The 19568-nt window shown below is 41.3% G+C and overlaps 1 protein-coding gene across 2 annotated transcripts in view; it reads left to right on the plus strand.

The window, feature by feature from the left end:
* The first annotated feature begins 1670 nt into the window (after positions 1 to 1670).
* PRIM2 (DNA primase subunit 2) overlaps positions 1671 to 19568 on the plus strand; it is a 333865-nt gene continuing 315967 nt past the window's right edge. The window contains exons 1-3 of one of the 2 annotated variants that reach the window (XM_062186315.1): positions 1671 to 1742; positions 14823 to 14987; positions 17989 to 18092. In XM_062186315.1, the coding sequence (XP_062042299.1) occupies positions 14831 to 14987; positions 17989 to 18092 (261 nt within the window). In that variant the 5' untranslated portion in view covers positions 1671 to 1742; positions 14823 to 14830. Of the gene's footprint in view, positions 1743 to 13476; positions 14218 to 14822; positions 14988 to 17988; positions 18093 to 19568 lie in introns of those variants that run through there. The other variant, XM_062186314.1, reaches the window with a different exon arrangement.

Here is a 19568-nt window from a genome sequence, read left to right on the forward strand (position 1 = left end):
TCAGAATGAAAAAATAACCCTGCCCAACCTTGCGTTGGCTTACATTCCCACATCACATGATCCTTCTTTTTCTCATTTCTGCTGCAGACTGCCCCCAAAGAAGAAATGCTTCTAGCACTGGTGTTTGTGCATCATTGTCATAGACTAAAATATTCAAGGGAATAATTTCCTGAGCTCTTTGTATCCTATCTTGGCTTATCCCATGCTTGGCGTCTGCTATGTTTGTCGCCTCCAAGATGTGCAGTGGTATTTAGTTGCCAGTGTGATGGTGTTGGGCAGTGAGACCTTTACAGGTGTTTAATGGACTAAAGCTGTTATTGTGAGAGTGGGTTCCCCCATTGTCTCCCTCTTTTCCCCTTTCTCTTTCCCACCTTCCTCCATATTACAGTCAGTGAGAAGTCCCTTGTCAGATGCCAGCACCTCGATGTTAGATTTCCCAGCCTCCAGAACTGTGAGCCAATGAATTTGTGTTCATCATATCAGACATTAGACATCTCTAATATCAGACTTTCTGTTGTAGCAGCACAAAACAGACTAAAATGGCATGCAACACATTTTTGTTAAATGAAATCAATAAATGAATGGATCGATAGACATTTCTCTTTGAGTCCAATGAAGAATTGACCATGAGTCTTTATAATTAAAGGCAGGAGCTGTGGGAGACAGAAGATGAGCCAGGATATTCTTACACTTCAATAGAGAGAGGAGAGCTGAGAATCTATTTTCCACTTCTCCTCTCCCATGGTCTCTGATTTATTGTTCAGTGATCTTACCCAAACCATGAGTACTTTTAAAGGAACAGCAGGTTGGTGGAGAGATGTTCAGTTTCTGCCTAAGATCAAAGGGGTTTAGTTTATTTTGAAGTCAGTGAAGGTGGTCATACACCATGTAAGCATTTATCTTCTGCTAAGCTTTGCTTGGCAAATCCATGGAAATTTTGGTGTCCATGCCTGGGGCCTGGAGGAAGGGAGATGGAACAGAACCTTCCCTGACCCTGCCACCTCATTTATCATGCTGTTCACCCTAATAATTTATATATGAGATTATTTACTGAATTATTATCACAATTTCAAATGAAATTTACAATACAGGAGAGACAAATTTTGACATTTCAACCAATGTGGACTTTCCTTGCATCAGAAGCCAAGTCCTACAGATGCTTCCTGGACTTGGGCCTTATTTTTTCTGCCCTTCAATTTGCATCTGTACCTTTCCTATCCTCACAAATAAAACAAAACAAAAAATAAATAAATAAACCTGCAGCTTCAAATATCTTGTTTCAGCAACATCAGCCCCTCTTGAGAAACTTCAACCCCTTTGGAAGGTGGATGTACTTGCCCTCTATCGCTGTCCTATTGTGTGTGTGTGTGTGTGTGTGTTGGGCAGTCTGAGCACTGAGTAGTGGATGCGCTCCAGTCCCTAGAGTGTGGCCTCATGTGTTTCTTCAAGTTTAAATTCAAACTTTTCATTATTAAGAGTAATGAAGTATTGATTTCTTTATTAGTAGACTTAATAAATGAGCACATTCCTCAACTACAACCATTAATCTCTCCGAGAAGTCTTAATTTAACTCAGATCACTGTTTTTCCTACTAGCATTGTTCAGGTTCTGCCATGTCAAGCACTAGTCCCCCTGCTTATGATGACATCCATTTATTTGGTTCTTTCCAGCTTTGCCCCAGGGGAAGCAGTAGCATGGAAGAGGACCCTTTCCTGGCTGCTCTTTGCCTCTCCTTGCACAAGGTACTGATCTTTATTGAAGTGTCTTGATTCAAAGAGCTTCCCTCATCAACTGAGTGGGAAGGGTTGCCAGTCACAGTTGCCATCCTACTGTTAGTGTTGGTGTGACAGAGGGGATTTTGGACAAATAATTATCTGTTTTTTAGACTGAACATAATACTTTAGTCACTTTTTGTGTGTAAAGACGTTTGTTGAAAAAAACAGAAGATCTGACTACACTATACATAGGATACTGTGGACTTAGTACCTCGTATGGATAGGATCCTTTCTCTTCTGAATTTGATTACCCTTTCCCCACTCTTTAAAGACTGCTGTCAGAGCTGAAACTCAGATTGGCCTGAGCACATATTATTGTCAGGCATGTCTTCAGAATGACAGAAATAGCCCTCGAACCTTCTCACCTGATGATTGGAAGTGACTAGTCTTCAGGAAAGAGTGGAGAAAGCCTGACAAGTCACAGCCTGATTTCCTCACATGAGCACTACTTAGGATGGGATGAAGACTGAATCCCAATGCAGATGTGGTTAGTTTTGGCTTTTTGTTTTCTCCATGGCATGCAGTCAGGACAGAGACATTGGAAGACATTCTCAGTCATGGGCAGGGAGCTCCAAGGCTAAGACAGAACTTTTGATCTCACCCTTATGGGTCACATGATTCTTGCTTCCAAATATGAAATGGTTTCACTTCCAAATTTGAGCCACCAAATCTGAAACATTGCCTTACCTGGGCCTTTTAGGCTGAGAATTTCAAACAGTTTAAATATGAACATGTGAATATATATGTATATATATGTAAATTATTCCATGTTACTTAACTCTTGGATCTTAAGTACTCCACTTAAGTACACACTGGAATCATTAGCAAATGTTTTTTTTTTTTTTTTTGACAGGCAGAGTGGACAGTGAGAGAGAGACAGCGAGAAAGGTCTTCCTTTTGCCGTTGGTTCACCCTCCAATGGCCGCCGCAGTAGGTGCGCTGCGGCCAGCACACCGCGCTGATCCGATGGCAGGAGCCAGGTGCTTCTCCTGGTCTCCCATGGGGTGCAGGGCCCAAGGACTTGGGCCATCCTCCACTGCACTCCCTGGCCACAGCAGAGAGCTGGCCTGGAAGAGGGGCAACTGGGACAGGATCATTGCCCTGACCAGGACTAGAACCCGGTGTGCCGGCGCCGCAAGGCGGAGGATTAGCCTAGTGAGCCGCGGCGCCAGCTGGCAAATGTTTTTTATTTCTCAGCTTTTTTCCCAGTATTTTCCTCTGTGTTCCCTTGATTTCAAGATAGCTGTTGAATTTGTTAGTATAATAAAAATCTTATGTCTAACAGTGACATGAAGATTCTTGCTTGGTTATCTATAAATAGTTAAGAGATATGTCTTAGCAATGAAGGTACTGTGTTCATTTTTTCAAAAGCACAATTACTAAAGCATATTTTTCTTCCTTAATATTTTATAACTCTATTAGGGTTAATGGATGTTCTAAACAACTGTGAACCACTTGGAAGAGTGCTTTTAAAGAACAACATTGTTTATTCTACACAGAATAAACACTCCAAAGTCTTGGTACTTCTATCCCTAAACCAATGCTTTGTTTAAAGAACTCAGTCAAAAAAAATCCCACTAATTCAAATAACTTTTGAAGAAGAAAGTAATAGATTTTTAAAAGAAGATACTTTAATAAAATTTATACATTTATCAAGTGGCATTTTAAGTTACTCTATAGAATTTATTCAGTAAATATTATTGTAAATCAAAAAGTTTACTGTTAATCTATTTTATTATTAGACTGGTAATTCTCCAACTTCAGTACTGTAAGGTTCTTAAAGAGAGGGAAGAAAATTATTGATATTACCCAGAGTTGATATATACATCATTCTTATGTAATTGTTATTTTATGATAGTAAAATAACAGCTAAATCTGTTTGCTTATTAAATACAACAAAATTATCAAAGTAATACACAACAAATGGTATTAACTAAATTTACTAGAAGATGTTTTGGTGAAATTGAAGAGCATATGTTGAGTTAAATAATAGAAAAATTTAGTCACTTTTTACTTAATATTTTAAATTCTGAGTGCAGTGGATTATTATTTGAGTCATTGTCATTACTATAACTGGTTATTTATTTATTTAGATTTTAAAAGATAAATTTGTTTTTGACATTATGATTAATTGATGAGCCAAGCAATTTAATTGTTCACTGTCAAAATACAGAAAATCCAACCAAAAATCCTTCATGGTATACTTACTTATACGTACACTATGGTACACTGCTGCAGGTCAGTAAATTCAAAGACAGAATCTGAGCATACTTGTGATACCAATGGAGCAGTGGCTGCTGGATAGGCTGGGCAAGTTCTTTAGACTCAAATATCTTTTAAAAAGATTTATTAATTTATTTGAAAGGCAGAGTTAGAGAAGAGGAGAGGAAAGAAAGAGAAAGAGAGATTGATCTTCCATTTGCTGGTTTGCACACAAATGGCTGCAACAACTGGGGTTGGTTGGGCTAAGCTGAAGCCATGAGCCTGGAAGTCCATCCAGGTCTCCACGTGGGTGCAGGGGCCCAAGGACTTGAGTCATCTTCTGCTGCTTTCCTAGGTGCATTAAAAGGGAGCTGGATTAGAAGTGGTGCAGGGGCAGGTGCTGTGGTGTAGCGGATAAAGCCTGGTGTTGGTTAGAATACCAGCTACTTCATTTCCAATCCAGCTCTCTGCTGTGGCCTGGGGAAGCAGTAGATGGCCCAAGTCCTTGGGCCCCTGCACCCATGTGGGAGATCTGGAAGAAGCTCCTGGCTCCTGGCTTCAGATCAGCACAGCTCCGGCCGTTGCAGCCAATTGGAGAGTGAATCAGTGGATGGAAGACCTCTCTCTCTCTCTCTCTCTCTCTCTCTCTCTCTCTGTCTCTCTCTCTTTCTCTGCGTTTCCTTCTCTCTCTGTGTAACTCCGACTTTCAAATAAATAAATCTTAAAAAAAAGAAGTGGTGCAGGTATGTCTTTTGAACTCCGTGAAATCTCCTGTCTGACCACAAATCTCTATTGCAACTATTGTAAAATCTTAGTTTTTCAGTGAACTGAAGTTTCATTTGTAACATTGGCTGCAGTGAGATCTTTTCATGTTTGAGTTCACCTATATTATATTCTCAGTTAAAATAGTGCTTCATTTTCTGCACTGGTTTGTCTTCATAGTAGTGAACCAAATCCTGGCTTACTGAATATCTTAAGAAACTAAAGGCTGGCCGGTGCCGCAGCTCACTTGGCTAGTCCTCCGCCTGTGGCACTGGCACCCCGGGTTCTAGTCCCAGTTGGGGCACTGGATTTTGTCCTGGATGCTCCTCTTCCAGTCCAGCTCTCTGCTGTGGCCCGGGAAGGCAGTGGAGGATGGCCCAAGCCCTTGGGCCCTGCACCCAGATGGGAGAGACCTGGGGAGAGGGGGAGTGAAGCACCTGGCTTTGGGCTTTGGATCAGCACAGCGCCGGCCATGGCGGCCATTTGGGGGGTGAACCAGTGGAAGGAAGACCTTTCTCTCTGTCTCTCTCTCACTGTCTAACTCTGCCTGTCAAAAAAGAAAAGAAACTCAAGGCTTAGTCATCAGCATGTCTTGCAATTGCAAATTATAACTGCAAGGTAGATGCTAGTTTTATTTTTAGAGGCTTTGGGGAAAAAATCCAAGTTGAAGATTGGATTTTCCAAATCCACAATGGTGATAGTGATGCAGGTTGACAGGCTGACTTTACAACCCACAAATCTAAGAGCAGCTAGACATGCTTACCAATACATAGGAAGCCAAAATGTGTCATTTCAGATGGGATTGTGTCACATGCTATGGTTTGCACTGAAGCCATATGGCACTATGTGGAAATAACAGTCTTCTAGATGACACAAGATATGCTTTTTATTAAACCTTTTAAACATCATAAAAATGGAAGGAAAAATGGAAAGAAAAAATGGAAATCATAGAATGAAAGGCCCCAGAGATTCAGTTGTTGGAGAAATCCTAGGTTAGATCATATAAATGAAATAAATTGCTTTTAAAACTACAATATGCTCTCCAAATGCCAATATCATTATTATTAGGAAACAAATATAATTGAAAAAATCTGGACTTAGTACACCATAAAAAAGATTGGATTATGTTTACATAGCAGACAGAAAATTCCCACAGTGAAGGTCATTAATCAGAATTTTTAGAAAAACAGCTGCTTCTATCACTCTACTGGAGAAAACCTGAAACCACCTAATTTCTTCGTAAATGGACTCTGGGGAAGACTGACCTTGGTTCTAAGAGTTGCTTGTGTGGCCTGAGTTTGTGTGTGGGTAGGGTGAAGCAGAGGTGGTATTGAGCAAAAGGAAAAAAGGTGCCTTTTCCTATGAAACAGGCTGGAGGATGTGACTTGGGGCTTGTTGCCAGGGGTGTAGTAAGGACAGAGATGTCTAGAAAGAGCAGGAGAGAAGCCCATTTAGGGTAGAGTACCAAGTGCATAGTCCGCTGCTCTTGGGAGTACTGACCTTAAAATATTTAACTTCATAGGAAAAAATCATGTTCTTTCTAGAAGGATGAAGTTTTTACCAAATGTGCCCCAAATGATGGGTTATGGTTTTTTTTTTCCCCTAAAATGGAAAATACAGATGAGATGATTCCACACATATCAGGAAGGTCTTTTTCCTCTCTGCATGCAGAATAGCCCTTAACATCAATCCTGAAGTGTTTAGGTTAGTTGGAGAAAAGTAGATTTATTTTGTTCTTTTATTTCCATTTTCTGAATGCTAACATCATTTTCTAGCAGAGAATGCTAACTTTTGGACAAATTATCAATCAGTCAAGTTGGAATAAAGTCTTGGCATCATAACAGAATCATATTTACACCTACTTCAGTTTCCAAAAATCAGCCAAGCAAGAGAAAATATTTTGATGAGGAATTTCAATGAGAAAGCCAAAATCTAGAGTGAAAACACATCTTCTGTGAAGGATTACATCATAAAGCTGAGAGCCATCTGGAATTCTGGATAAATACAAAAAAGTTCAATTCAGTTCAGCAGATGGCTATGAAGTGACTGTTTGATGTTAGGGGCTGGGGTTGAGGCAAGGTTGCAAAAATGAATGAGATAGACTTGCCTGATCTCAGGGAGCTCATGGTCTAATAACATTAAAGATGCCAATATTCAGAATAGTTTGAACCCAGAGAAGAAATTAAAGATTCACATATTCAGAATAGTTTGAGCTTAGAGAAGAACTGATATTGTTATGATCTAGTTGGATTCATGGGGACTAATCAATTTCCTTTAGAAGTTTCCATTTAGCAGGCTCTATAAACAATGCATTGAAAAAAAAAAAGTCAACAACTATACAGCATGGAGAGAAATTGTGTCTGAAGGCAGTTATTTGATTAGTTAGATTCTTAGGCTTCCTTTCTTCAATTCCTTTAAACACAAATACAATGGTTCTAGGTAGATGGGTCTAACAGTAGATTCCAGAGCAGCTTGAATTTAAACAGAGAAAGAACAATAAAGGACATTCGGCCGAATTGTTAGTCACCAAAGTGAGTTACTAAAAATATTTCTTTTTTTCCCCAAAGAAACCTTTTATTTAATGAGTACAAATGTCATAAATACAACTTTAGGAATATAGTGATTCTTCCCACTTTACCCACCCTCCCACCTCCATTCCCACTCCACCTCCTCCTCCCTCTCACATTTCTAGTCCCATTCTCCATTAAGATTCATTTTCAATTAGCTTTATACACAAAAGACCAACTCTACACTAAGTAAGGATTTCAACTATTTATGCACACACAAACACACAAATGTTTAAAAAGAACTTTTACAGTTAATTCTCATAGTACAACTCACTGAGTACAGAGGTCCTGCAAGAGGAGTAAGTGCACAGTGACTCCTGTTGTTAATTTAAAAATTAACACTCTTATGTATGATGTTAGTGATCACCCGAGGTGCTTGACATGAGCTGCCAAGGCTATGGAAGCCTTTTGAGTCCACAATCTCCATCAGTATTTAGACAAGTCCATAAGCAAAGCAAAGTGGAAGTTCTCTGCTCTCTTCAGAGAAAAGTACATCCTTCTTTCATGGCCACTTCTTTCTACTGGGGTCTCACTCACAGAGATCCTTCATGTAGGATTTTTTTTTTTTTACCACAATGTCCTGGCTTTCCATGCCTGAAATGCTCTCATAAGCTTTTTAGCCAGACCACAATGCCTTAAGGGCTAGTAAAAATAGATATTTCTTATAATCTTTGGGTGCTCTGAGTTGGCATGAATAGTTAGTATTTCAATAAAACATATTTCACCAACAAGTTTGAATAATTTGCCTAGAGTAATTAAATGAATAGGATAATTATCCATAAATGATAAGCAATACTCATGAATACTGGTATTAAAAATTATCTCCAAATGGGTAAACCTGGGTCAGATTTTTTTCATACTCATTTTTTAGCCTCGTGCATCTATAAATAGTACCAGGAGTGAACAGTTTTGCCAGATATTATGCTCAGGATAGCAATCATTTCACTCCACCTTCCTTCTCCTCCACACACATATGGAAAAACTTCAACCAAGCATAGTGTATTAAACTTTATATGGTTCCTAGCACATACCTCTTCTTTCTACGCCAGACCTAGCCTTAGGATTCTGTGCCTCAGCTCCACACTACTGTACCCCGAATGAGAGGGCTATACTAGTACATGCAACTGCCTCACACCACCATCTCCTAGCTATAGCTGGGGTGCTGAGAAGCTCCTGGGAAGTACAGACTCTGCCTAAAAAGTTCAGGTGGCCTCCTCCCCTCCCCCCACAACCAGGTCATTACTGCAAGGGGTGAATTTTGATGTCAGTGAAGCTAAGAGTTTAGGTGAGGGTAATGATGCTTGGTGAAAAGGACCTTTGGGTTTTGGCACCTGAGAAGGCCAGAGACTAGAGAAACAGACAAGGAAGAGGAGCTGTGTTGTCAGGTTGAGCTCCTGCCCAGGATCATGGACAGGAGTGGCAAGGGACTTCACAAGTACATTTGCTCCTCAGGAAACCTATACACCAAGACTTCAGCAGTCCAGGCTCTGAAATCTCAGTGTTGGTTACAATATTAGATCTGTCTTGGTGGTCTAATGGGGGGACAGAAGAGGGCAGAAGGGTCCCTCTTCCTTCCTTTTCCTGGAGTTAGCTATTTCCTTCCTTTTCCCAGAGTTAGCTATTTTCTTGAATCTGACCATTTTCTACCTGCTGAATGTATCCCTGAACAAAATATTACTTCACTCTTTTAAAAAGATTTATTTAGAACTGCAAGGTAGGAAAGAGAGCTGTAGAGTCCTTAAGAGTTGGCTGCCGTGGGGCTGGTGCTGTGGTGCAGTAGGTTAATCCTCCGCCTGCAGTGTGGGCATCCTGTGTGGGCACCAGTTCTAGTGGCTCCTGGCTTTGGATCGGCACAGCTCCAGCTGTTGTGGCCATCTGTGGAGTGAACCAATGGAAGGAAGACCTTTCTCTCTGTCTCTTCCTCTCACTGTCTGTAACTCTACCTCTCAAATAAATAAATAAAATCTTAAAAAAAAAAAAAAGAGTTGACTGCCTTGAGAAGAGTAATGACAGGTTAAGGGACACAGGCAGCCTTGTAAGGAGGCAGCTATGCTAATAAACATGTTGATCTCACTTTGATTATCCTCTTCCCATCTCCTTTTGGCTCCCTCATTGTTGGAACCTAACCAGAATCCAGAGGCACAGGTAGCCATTTATCAGGTCAGTTTGAACCAGGAACAGAGAGCAGGGGAGAGCACTAGTGTGGTTTTTAGGTGAGGGAAATGTAAAATATGAAGGCTCTTCAAAAAGTGCAGGAATTCACAACAGCTAAGAAATGGAATCAACCCAATGTCCATCAACTGAAGACTGGATAAAGAAATTATCGTATATATACACTATGGAATACTACTCAGTGGTAAAAAAAAAAAATGAAATCCTGTTGTTTGCAACAAAATGGATGCCACTGTAAACCATTTTACTTAGTGAAATAAGCCAGTTCCCAAAAGACAAATACCATATGTTCTCCTTGATCTGTAGTCAGTTGTCCTAGCATCATTTAAATTGTCTATTTTTTCTCTATTGATGTGTTTGTAGAGTTGGTTTGTCATGTGCTAGATCTATTCATGCATGTGGGATTTTTTAAAAATTCTATTCCATTGATTTGTTTCTTCCTGTTCTAATATCATGTCTTAAATGCTGGGGAATTATGATAAACTTTCCATCTGCTTGAAAAAGATGTACACAATAAAATCCTTAATTTTCTTCTGCTCCCTGTTGGATGGTCACATTCTTAGCCAATCTTCCTGATTGTCCTTTCTGAAATTTCATCCACCAACAACTTTACATCTTCCTTCTCTGGTTTATTTTTCTACTTAGCATTCTATTGTCTAAAACAGTAATGGGTATATTTATCTTATACATTATTCTTTTCTCCGCAAGAATATAAGGCTTATGAAGGCAAGACTTTTGGACTCTTATCACTCTTGTAATTCTATCACTGAAAACATTGTTTGGCACTTAGTAAGTAGGTGCTCAAGTAATATTTCTGCAACAAATCAAACAATGTTGATATAGGTGGGTACTTCAAAAAGTTCATGGAACAGCAAAATTAAAAGATAAGTTTATTGTAGTGCCAAAATTTTTGAAATACATGCATAGTTTTTTAAATAATACACATTTTTTTTCTCATAAACTTTTTGGAGTTTGAAATCCATGGATTTCACATTTTTTTTTTTGCCCCAAAGCAAACATCTTACACTTGATCTTAGCCAAAAGGCCGAGAAGCTATGCAAGCAAACATCTTTTAACACCATTTCCACAAACTTTCTTTTCTGAAATTCCCTTACATTGTTAGAAGCATAGTCCTCCCTGCTGCACTAATCTTTAAGAGAATACTTCTTCCTTAGTTCTTTTGCTCTTTGATGCTAGACTAATAAAAGTGGTCTAAAGGAGAGGGAGAAAATTGAAGCACTCTCCTTAGATTTTCTTTCTAGCCAATTCCCCGACTGGGTAGTGAAATGCAGAGGGTGGAGGGACCAGAGGTTGGTCAGCTCTGTACTAGCTTTTATGGGTGAGCTATCCTGCTGGAAATGCCTCCTGTTCCTTTGCCTTCTGTGGCAAAGACAGCTGGCAGGACTTAATGTTAGCAGCATACTTATTTGGTAAGGCAACATACCACGCCTTTGGTTTTTAGGGCGACACACCCTGCACAGTGAAAGAATGAACACTCACTTTGATTTACCAAGCATCACAACCAAATTCTGAACTCTTTAAGAGTGACACACTGCAGGACAGGAGTCCTGGAGCTATGGAGTCATCTAAAGGTGAATACCTCTTGGGGCAGTCTTTCTGCAGCTGAGTAATGCCAAGGGCAGGCACTGAATTAAGCAGTGATGATTCACAGAAGTTCTGCCAGAGAAGGTACTTTGTGCTTTAGTACAGGCTAAACCGGGGAGCCAAGTCATTCTGGAAAGAATGTGTATGAAGTTTTCAGATGAGGACTTCAAGTTTTTTAGGTTGGAGTTACATTTGATTCAAACCATCTGTTTAATGTGAAGCCAAACCAGGACTTTTTTCATACATCTGTCACAGTATTTATCAGTTCAGTCTCCTAAATACTTTTGAGGGTTCATGGAGTGCCAGGCACTGGGGTGACAAAAACATCGACATAGCCATTCCTGCTTTTGGGATGTGTATGGATCAGTTGATGAAACGAATACATGAAAGAGCTCATGGGATTTACCAATCATGACTACTGAAGTGTATAATATAATAGCTGTGGTTTGTGCCCCAGCTGCTCCACTTCCAAACCAGCTCCCTGCTAATGGCCTAGGAAAAGCAGTGGAATATGGCCCAGGTGTTCGGGCCCTTGCCATTCATGTGGGAGACCCAAATGAAACTCCTGGCTCCTGCCCTCGGCCTGACCCAGCCCCAGCTATTGCAGCCATCTGGGGATTGAATCAGTGAATAGAAGATTCTCTCTCTCTCTCTCTCTCTCTCTCTCTCTCTCTCTCTCTCTCTCTTTCTCCTTCTTTCTGTAATTCTGTCAAAATAATAAATCTTTTACAAAAAGATGTTGGTAATTTTAAACATGAACATACATATTTTTCCAGTATTCTGAGTCAATCATAAAATGATAGTAGTTATTTCATTTTTTTAATTTGGGAGATACTGTGGTAGACATTTTAGGGATCATAAAGACAAACAAAAGGACCTGTCCAGAAAGAGCTTAAAATCTAGTAGTACTGCTATACTTAACCAACTACGTGTGGTGATCACAAACTCTTGAAACTGTGAACAAAGCCATTGTGTATGTGGAATTTTTCTGAGGAAAGCTTTCATTGAATTGTCCAGTAGTTCATATTCCCAAAAGATTTAGAATCTTGAAGTTGGCATTGCAGTGCAGTTAAGCCTCCGCCTGTGTCAACGGCATTCCATGTCAGTGAGCTAGTTTGAGTCCCAGCTGCTCTGCTTCCAATCCAATTCCCTGCTAATGTGCCTGGAAAGTAGAGGGGGATGGCCCAACTATTTGGGTCCCTGCCACCCTTGTGGGAGACTTTGATGGAGTTCCGGGCTTCTTGCTTCCGTCTGGCTCAGCCCTAGCTGTTACTGTCATTTGGAGAGGGAATCAGTGGATGGAAGATCTCTCTCTTTCCCTCTGCCTTAAGTAAATAATTAAATAACTTAAAAAAAAAACCCAAAAAACCAAGATTAAGAACTTCTGTCATAGAATCACACTACATGGGAATTGGAGTGGAGCCTTGGGGGCTTAAAGGAGCAACACAGGTGGGGATGCTATTTTCAATGTGAAATCTTGGCCAATTTTGCAGGAGAAAATTTCTTTGCTGCCAGTGATAAAAACACTTTATGCACCATTATGACTTATCTATTTTTCTCTTTTCATTCTGTGTGTTACATTTTTTTCCTGATGTATTGATGTAAGTTCTTTGTATCCTGATGGTCTTAATCTTTTTGATGTCTATGATAAAACTTTTCCTCAGTTTGATAACTGCAAAATACTTTTTGTGAACTTTTTAGATGCCTACTTTTATATCTTTATATTCAAATCTTTAGATTTGTTTGTATTTTTTAATATTAAATTCATTTCCTATCCAGAGATCAGATATTCAGGTAAATGTTCTTACTCTCTGGGCTCCAGGTGTCTTCTCTGGGACAGGTGATATGCGTGATACAGAGAGGAAAGAAATAAGGGGAGCCTGTTACGTGTTAGTGGAATTAGAACAGTGAAATGGTTGCGCTTTGGTGCCTGAAGACATTCTTCTTGGGCTTGAACCTGGCTCTGTTATCACGTGACCTCCTGAAGTCACTTCATGTTTCTTCAGCTTTCCTATCTATAAAATAGGGTTCACAATGGAACCTACCTCATAGAGTTATGAGAAGAACATGAATTCCATAGAACAGGTCGTGGTCCACAGTGCCAGCCACAGTTTAGCCGGTGCTGCGTGGGTGGTTAGAAGCTTGATATTGTCTCAGTATTCTTTGCATTTCTAGAAACTTCAACATTTTCAAAGTCCTCTCCCAAGGACTCCTTTTACTGAACTTTTGTGGGTGAGACACGCCTCCTAGAGGCCGCAAGAGAAGTTTACTTCCCGCGCTAAAATATTCTGCCCGCCAGCCAGGAGGCGAGCCCAGCGAGCGAGGTTCTCACGCAGCAGGACATCAGGAAAGAAGTCCACTCTTGAGAGGCCGCCAGAGCTTCCTGCCCGCGGGTCTCCTCCGGTTCCCGGAGACCCCGCAGCGCCTTCTGAGCGCGCACCCACCGCTCGCCGGCGCCTACGAATGCGGGGCTGGAGCTGGGGGTAAATCGGAGCAGGCGACAGGCCCGAGGCGGGTTGTGGTCCAGTATCAGAAACAAAACCTATACGGTGCGTAGATGCGCAAACGGACGACCATCTTTCAGCCGCTTTTCCCATCTACAAAATGGGACGAACATGACGTATGCTATAGGGTCGCTGAAGGATTCAACGAGGGGGCGAAAAAAGGCCACTTAAAGCGAGCCAGGTGCAAAGAGGAGCGCAGTGCCCGTTCTTTCTCCATTCCTCGCCCAGATTTAAAGTGATGAGGCCCTGCCCTGCAGATGTGAGCGCCCCGAAGTCCTCAATTGATGGGAACTGTGTTAGCGTCCCCAAGAAACTACCTGGAGTCAAACTTTACCGTGTGGAAGTTTTAGCCGCCAGCATCTCGGTTTCAACCGCCAGAAGCTACTGACTCCATATATAGGAGGAGCCGCTAGCAATGTGGGAAAAATCCGCTCACAACAGTTGAGTGAAAACATTGACCAGGGACGCCACACCGAGCCCTCAGGCGCTCCCCATTGAGCGTGCGCACTGCTCGTGCGGGGGTGGGCGGGTCTTCTGTGCCACTTCCGCTTCCGCTTCCAAATAAAATCTCCCGCCACCTGGACCGAGCGGCGTTTGCTTGTGATTTTGTGAGAGTTTGGCTTCTTGCAGGTAAGACGAACTCTTAGGGATTTAGAACGGAGAGCTGTACTTGCAAGTCGGTAAGAAAGGGAGATCGTTTTGCGGGCCTTGGGGACAGAACGATTGACCTGGCGGGGTGGGCGGATTGGGTATTGGTTGGTAGTTGGGGGCTAGAGACGCAGGAGCCGGCAGGAGTTGGGGGAGATAGCTGCCGACTGGTTCTGTAAAATAGTTCTTTTCCCCAGGGTGAGGTTTTATTAAGTCTCATCCAGTCTCAGCCGCACTTTGCTCAAGAGTTCAGGATCGCAGACCCCATAAAACCTTGTCTTAACTCTTACGATTATAAAGGTCGCAGACCTGTAGTGAGCTGGCGGCATCACCTGACTTTAATATTAGTCGCTAACAGGAACACCTGCTGCGTCTTCCCTGGCACCCCTCTCCCCGCTACGAAGTTATTTCAGCTTGTGTTGTGGAAAATCCGGAAAATAAAGACATCACACAGGGATAGCTGCTGTTAACATTGTGTGCATGCTTTCAGTTTCAGTATTTTTCTGTGTTTGTAGAATTGTTTGTTGTTTCCCTTTCTATTCCATTTTTTGGTAGTTCTAACCTTTTTTATGTGCATACTTCCAAAGTGAACAGGATGCAGTTTTCTGGAGGAAATCGGAGGAAGAAGCTGAGGTTGACAGGTGACCAGAAGAATGTGAGCTACCCTCATAGCCTTCAGTTTTACCTGCAGCCACCTTCTGAAAACATATCTTTGATAGAGTTTGAAAACTTGGCTATCGATAGAGTTAAATGTAAGTGATACTTAAATTAAAATATATGTTCTTGAGATGCTCATTTATGTTTCTTGGGGATGAATGAAAATAATTTATTTCTTTCATTCAGCAGCACATTCAAAAATGTCTGAAGGATTTGTTATTAAGGGCTTGCCATTCATTCATTTACTGTATAGTGCGTATTTATTAAATGCTATTATGTTCTAGAGGGCAGGGATTTTGGGGTAAATAATGTAATTCCTCACTGGGGATGTATTACAGTAGGGAGACATACGAAATAATAGTCATAATTCAGTATTTTGCTCTAGTAAAAGTGAATAGTAGTGCTATTAAGGCATGGAAGTGGGAGTGATTGACTTAGTCTGATTTAGTCAGGCTTCTCAAAGAAGCTGAGTGGAATTTGGATCTTGATGATGAGCTGAAATTTTTCCAACAGAGAAGTGAAGGATTTTTTCCAAGTTGAGATAACGGCGTTTACTAAAGCTTAGAGACGGGAAAGAGAGTGTCGTGTTAGAGAGCAGTGACAAGTTCAAGGTGGATGGAGAAGTATGGATAATTAAAGGTCTTTTTTTTTTTTTGTAATGAAACCACTAATTAGTATTGGAGTATAAGGTGGATATGGCCACTGTACTAGGGCTTATTTAACCTTTGTGTATTGATGGAAGAAAGGTAGGAGCAAGGCATGAATTGAAACCAAAATACTATCAATGTTTCCAAGATATTCTTGTGGGAAAATTGGAAGGAGACGTGAGATAATGTCCCATTTTTAGAGGGACAGGGTAAGAACTTTTAATGCAGAGAGGGAGCATTCAGTACCTGCTTGTTGAATGAAAGAATAAAGGCAAGGAAGAAAGGGTTTTAAAAAGCCTAACAGTTTCAGATGCTTCATAAGGATTAAGGTGGTGATTGATAAGGTGTTCTTGGGATTGACACGCAGTGATGTGGTAAGGATCTGATCTAAGGTAATAACAGCAATGATGGAAAGGCAGAGATTAAAGGAATACTGAGGAGGTATTGGAGGTGTAGGAGTGAGGGAGCAGGTGCTGGGTAGAGGTTCCTGCTTGGATGTACTAGTGGATGGAAAGTCTGCTAATGGAGATGGGGAAGACAGGGAGATAATTAATTTGGATAGCATAATGAGGTGTCTGTGGGACATGGATTTATGCTCAGGAGATTATTAGGTTTTTCATTCCTGAATTCAAAGATGCCTCAAGAGGGGCTGGCGCTGTTGCATAATTGATTAAGCCTCTGCCTGTGGCACCGGCATCCCATGTGGATACCAGTTTGAGTCCTGGCTGCTCCACTTCTGATCCAACTCCCTGCTGATATCTTGGGAAAGCAGTGGAGGCTGGCCTAAGAGCTTGGGCCCTTGCACCCACCTGGGAGTCCGGAGGAGGCTCTTGGTTCCTGACTTTGGATGGGAAAGCAGTGGAGGCTGGCCTAAGAGTTTGGGCCCTTGCACCCAGCTGGGAGTCCAGAGGAAGCTCCTGGTTCCTGACTCTGGATGTGGCCATTTGGGGAGTGAACCAGTGGAAAGAAGACCTCTCTCTCTTTCCCTCTCTCTCTGCCTCTGCCTCTCAAATAAATAAATAAATCTTAAAAAAAAAAAAACGCCTTGAGAAGAATTAGTCTTACTAAGGGGGTTTTAGGCACCTTTGAAAGCATGCAGCCTGTATTCATGATAGTTCATTTGGGTGACTGGATGTCTCTGCTTCATCAATAGCCATGTTGTGTTCTCTCCTTTGCTTCATCAGGGAAGGAAGGGCAGGTTTTTTCTGATGGATCTTTGTTGATTAAATGAAGCAGACTGCCCAATAGGTAGCTCCACATGAAGCAAGCAGACAAAGATGCTTAATTTGTTTTCCATCCTGGCACACTCTTTTTTTTTTTTTAAATTATTTATTTGAGAGGCAGAGTTACAGAGAGAGAGAGGGAAAGGGAGAAAATGGAGAAGGAGAGGAAGGAGTGGGAGAGGGAGGTCTTACATCTGTTGGTTCACTCTCCAGATATCTGCAGTGGCCAGAGCTGGGCCAATCGGAAGCCAGGAGTTTCTTCCAGGTCACCCATGTGGGTGCAGGAGCCCAAGCACTTGGGCCGTCTTTCATTGCTTTCCCATGCTAATAGCAGGGAGCTGGAATAGAAGTGGAGCAACTGGGACTCGAACTGGCTTCCATATGGGATGCTCCCATATGGGATGCCAGCCCCTGCTGGCTCACTTTTCTATTCCTCAACAACAGAGGCTCAGTGCGGTGGTGATCACTGTCCTTCCCTCTTCCTGGATTGAGAATCCTTGGTGTTAGATTTTATGGTAGGACATGAATGTGTTCTGCAACACAGGTAGAGGATATCCGTTTGGAAACATACTTGTATATATAGTCATGCACTAAGTAATGCTTTGACCAGTGGTGGACTGCGTATACAGTGGTAGTCATTTAGGATTATATCACTACGTTATGTTATAGGTGTCTTGGTTCACATTAGGTATACTGTGGGGGCCAGTGTTGTGGTATAGTGGGTAAAGCTGCTGCCTGGGACACTGGCATCCCATGAGGGCAATGGTTTGAGCTCCACTTCCAATCCAGCTCCTTGCTAATGTGCCTGGGAAAGCAGTGGAAAGTACCTGGTTCTCTGCACCCATGTGGGAGGCACTGATGAAGCTCCTGGCTTTGGCTTGGCCCAGCCTTGGCCATTGTAGCCATTTGGGGAGTGAACCAGTGGATGGAAGATCTCTGTCTTTCCCTCTCTCTCTGTAACTCTGCCTTTCAAATAATTTTTTTTTAAAGTACACTATGATTTTTGTACAACAACAAAATTGTCTAATGAAGCATTTCTCAGAGTGTTTATCATTATTTGATGCATGATTGTAGCTTGTGTATTGTACTTACCGAGAATAAGACTTTGTTACTTGTTATGTTCTATAAACACATAATTGCAGAATTGTTATGTATAGATTTTGTCCTGCATTTAATTTTAAAAAATTATCTTGCATTTTAACTTTTTCTTTTCATCTTTTTGTAAGTGCTCAAGACAGTGGAAAATCTTGGTGTGAGCTATGTGAAAGGAACTGAGCAATACCAGAGTAAGCTGGAAGCTGAGATTCGAAAGGTCAAGTTCTCCTATAGAGTAAGTAAACGAGGAAAAAAATTTCCTTCAGTTAGTATGTGTCAGCTGTAAAAAAGGTCTTGTACGAGGCACAGAACTTTTATAAAGACTAATGTAGTGTAGACTGCCTGAAGGTACCTACTGTCTACTATGGGTATTTGATGTGTAGTCTGATGATATAGTATGGTGGACTTCTCAGTAGCATCATGGCTTCTACCCTCTAGAGATCTGTAGACATTGTGCCATACAGGATGGTGGGTGCTGTTATTAGATGTGTACTTCAGGATCTTTCAGAGTACAAACATTATTTACCCAGCTGACTGGAGAGGCTTGGGAAGGCTTTACCAGAGGAAGTAGTGCTGGAACTACGACTTGACAGATGTGATCAGATTTTGATTTGGGAAGTTGACTGTCAACAGCATATTGACAGGATCATGTCTGATAGGAGGGAAACCAGTTAGGAGCTTGGACATGGTGGGAATGTGAACCAAATGAAAGGGGACCAACTGAAGAGAGGTTGAAAAGTAGAATCACTAGATTTTATTGACTGATTGCAGAGGAAAAGGGAGACTATGATTGACACCCAGATTTCCAGTTAGGACAGCTAGGTATATGGTGGTGATATTTTGAGATGTGATGTACAGGAGGGGAAGCTAGTTGTAGAAGATAGTTGTTGAGTTTAGTTCTAGACATGAGTTTGAGGTGCCTGTGAAAGTGTCTGCTGGATGTAGGTCTGGACTTAGAAGACATAGGTAGAGGGAGTATAGATGAGGGAAAGGTTGGAATCATTATGATTAGGTGAGGGTACCCTAGGAAATGTTTGAGAAGCGAAGATAGTGGAGACAGGTATGAGGAATACCAATATTTAATGTGCAATGGACTTAAATGAGACTGGAAAGGTAGTTGAGAAGAAGCTCCCTGAGAAGTAGGAGATGGACTAGGATAGCATTCCCATAGAAGCCCTGAAAGGCTGGGCTTCAATAATCGTGATCATAATATTAGTACTGATAATATAGAAATTGCAACAGCAGACATTCATGTTTACTGTATATAAGACTTTGTTCTGTTACATATTAATGTATGTAATCCAGATTACAGTCTTTTAAGGTAGATACTGTTATGTCCCTATTTTACAGATGAGGGAACTGTGTTAGTTACTGATTAGTTCAGTAACTTGCTCAGTTTCCTATGATGGTAAGTGATGGAATCAAGATTGGCATCTGGACATTTTGTTTCTGTGGTGGTACTCTTAACCACACAGTTTCAAAACCATAAGATAGATTGTGTGAGATGAGTTGTATTATGGTGTCCATTTGACTTAGTGGTTATGAAGGTCATTGTACGTAGAGTAAAAAACCAGAACAATGATAGTGGTTGGAGAAGAGAAGTGGAAACGTGAATGTGGAATATGTAGTATTTTAAGATGTTTAACTGAAAAGATGGGAGAAATAGGGCAGAATATAGAGGGGATACACACACACACACACGTCACACACA

The sequence above is a fragment of the Lepus europaeus genome, chromosome 3 (assembly GCF_033115175.1).
Source record: "Lepus europaeus isolate LE1 chromosome 3, mLepTim1.pri, whole genome shotgun sequence".
NCBI classification, from domain to species: Eukaryota; Metazoa; Chordata; class Mammalia; order Lagomorpha; family Leporidae; genus Lepus; species Lepus europaeus.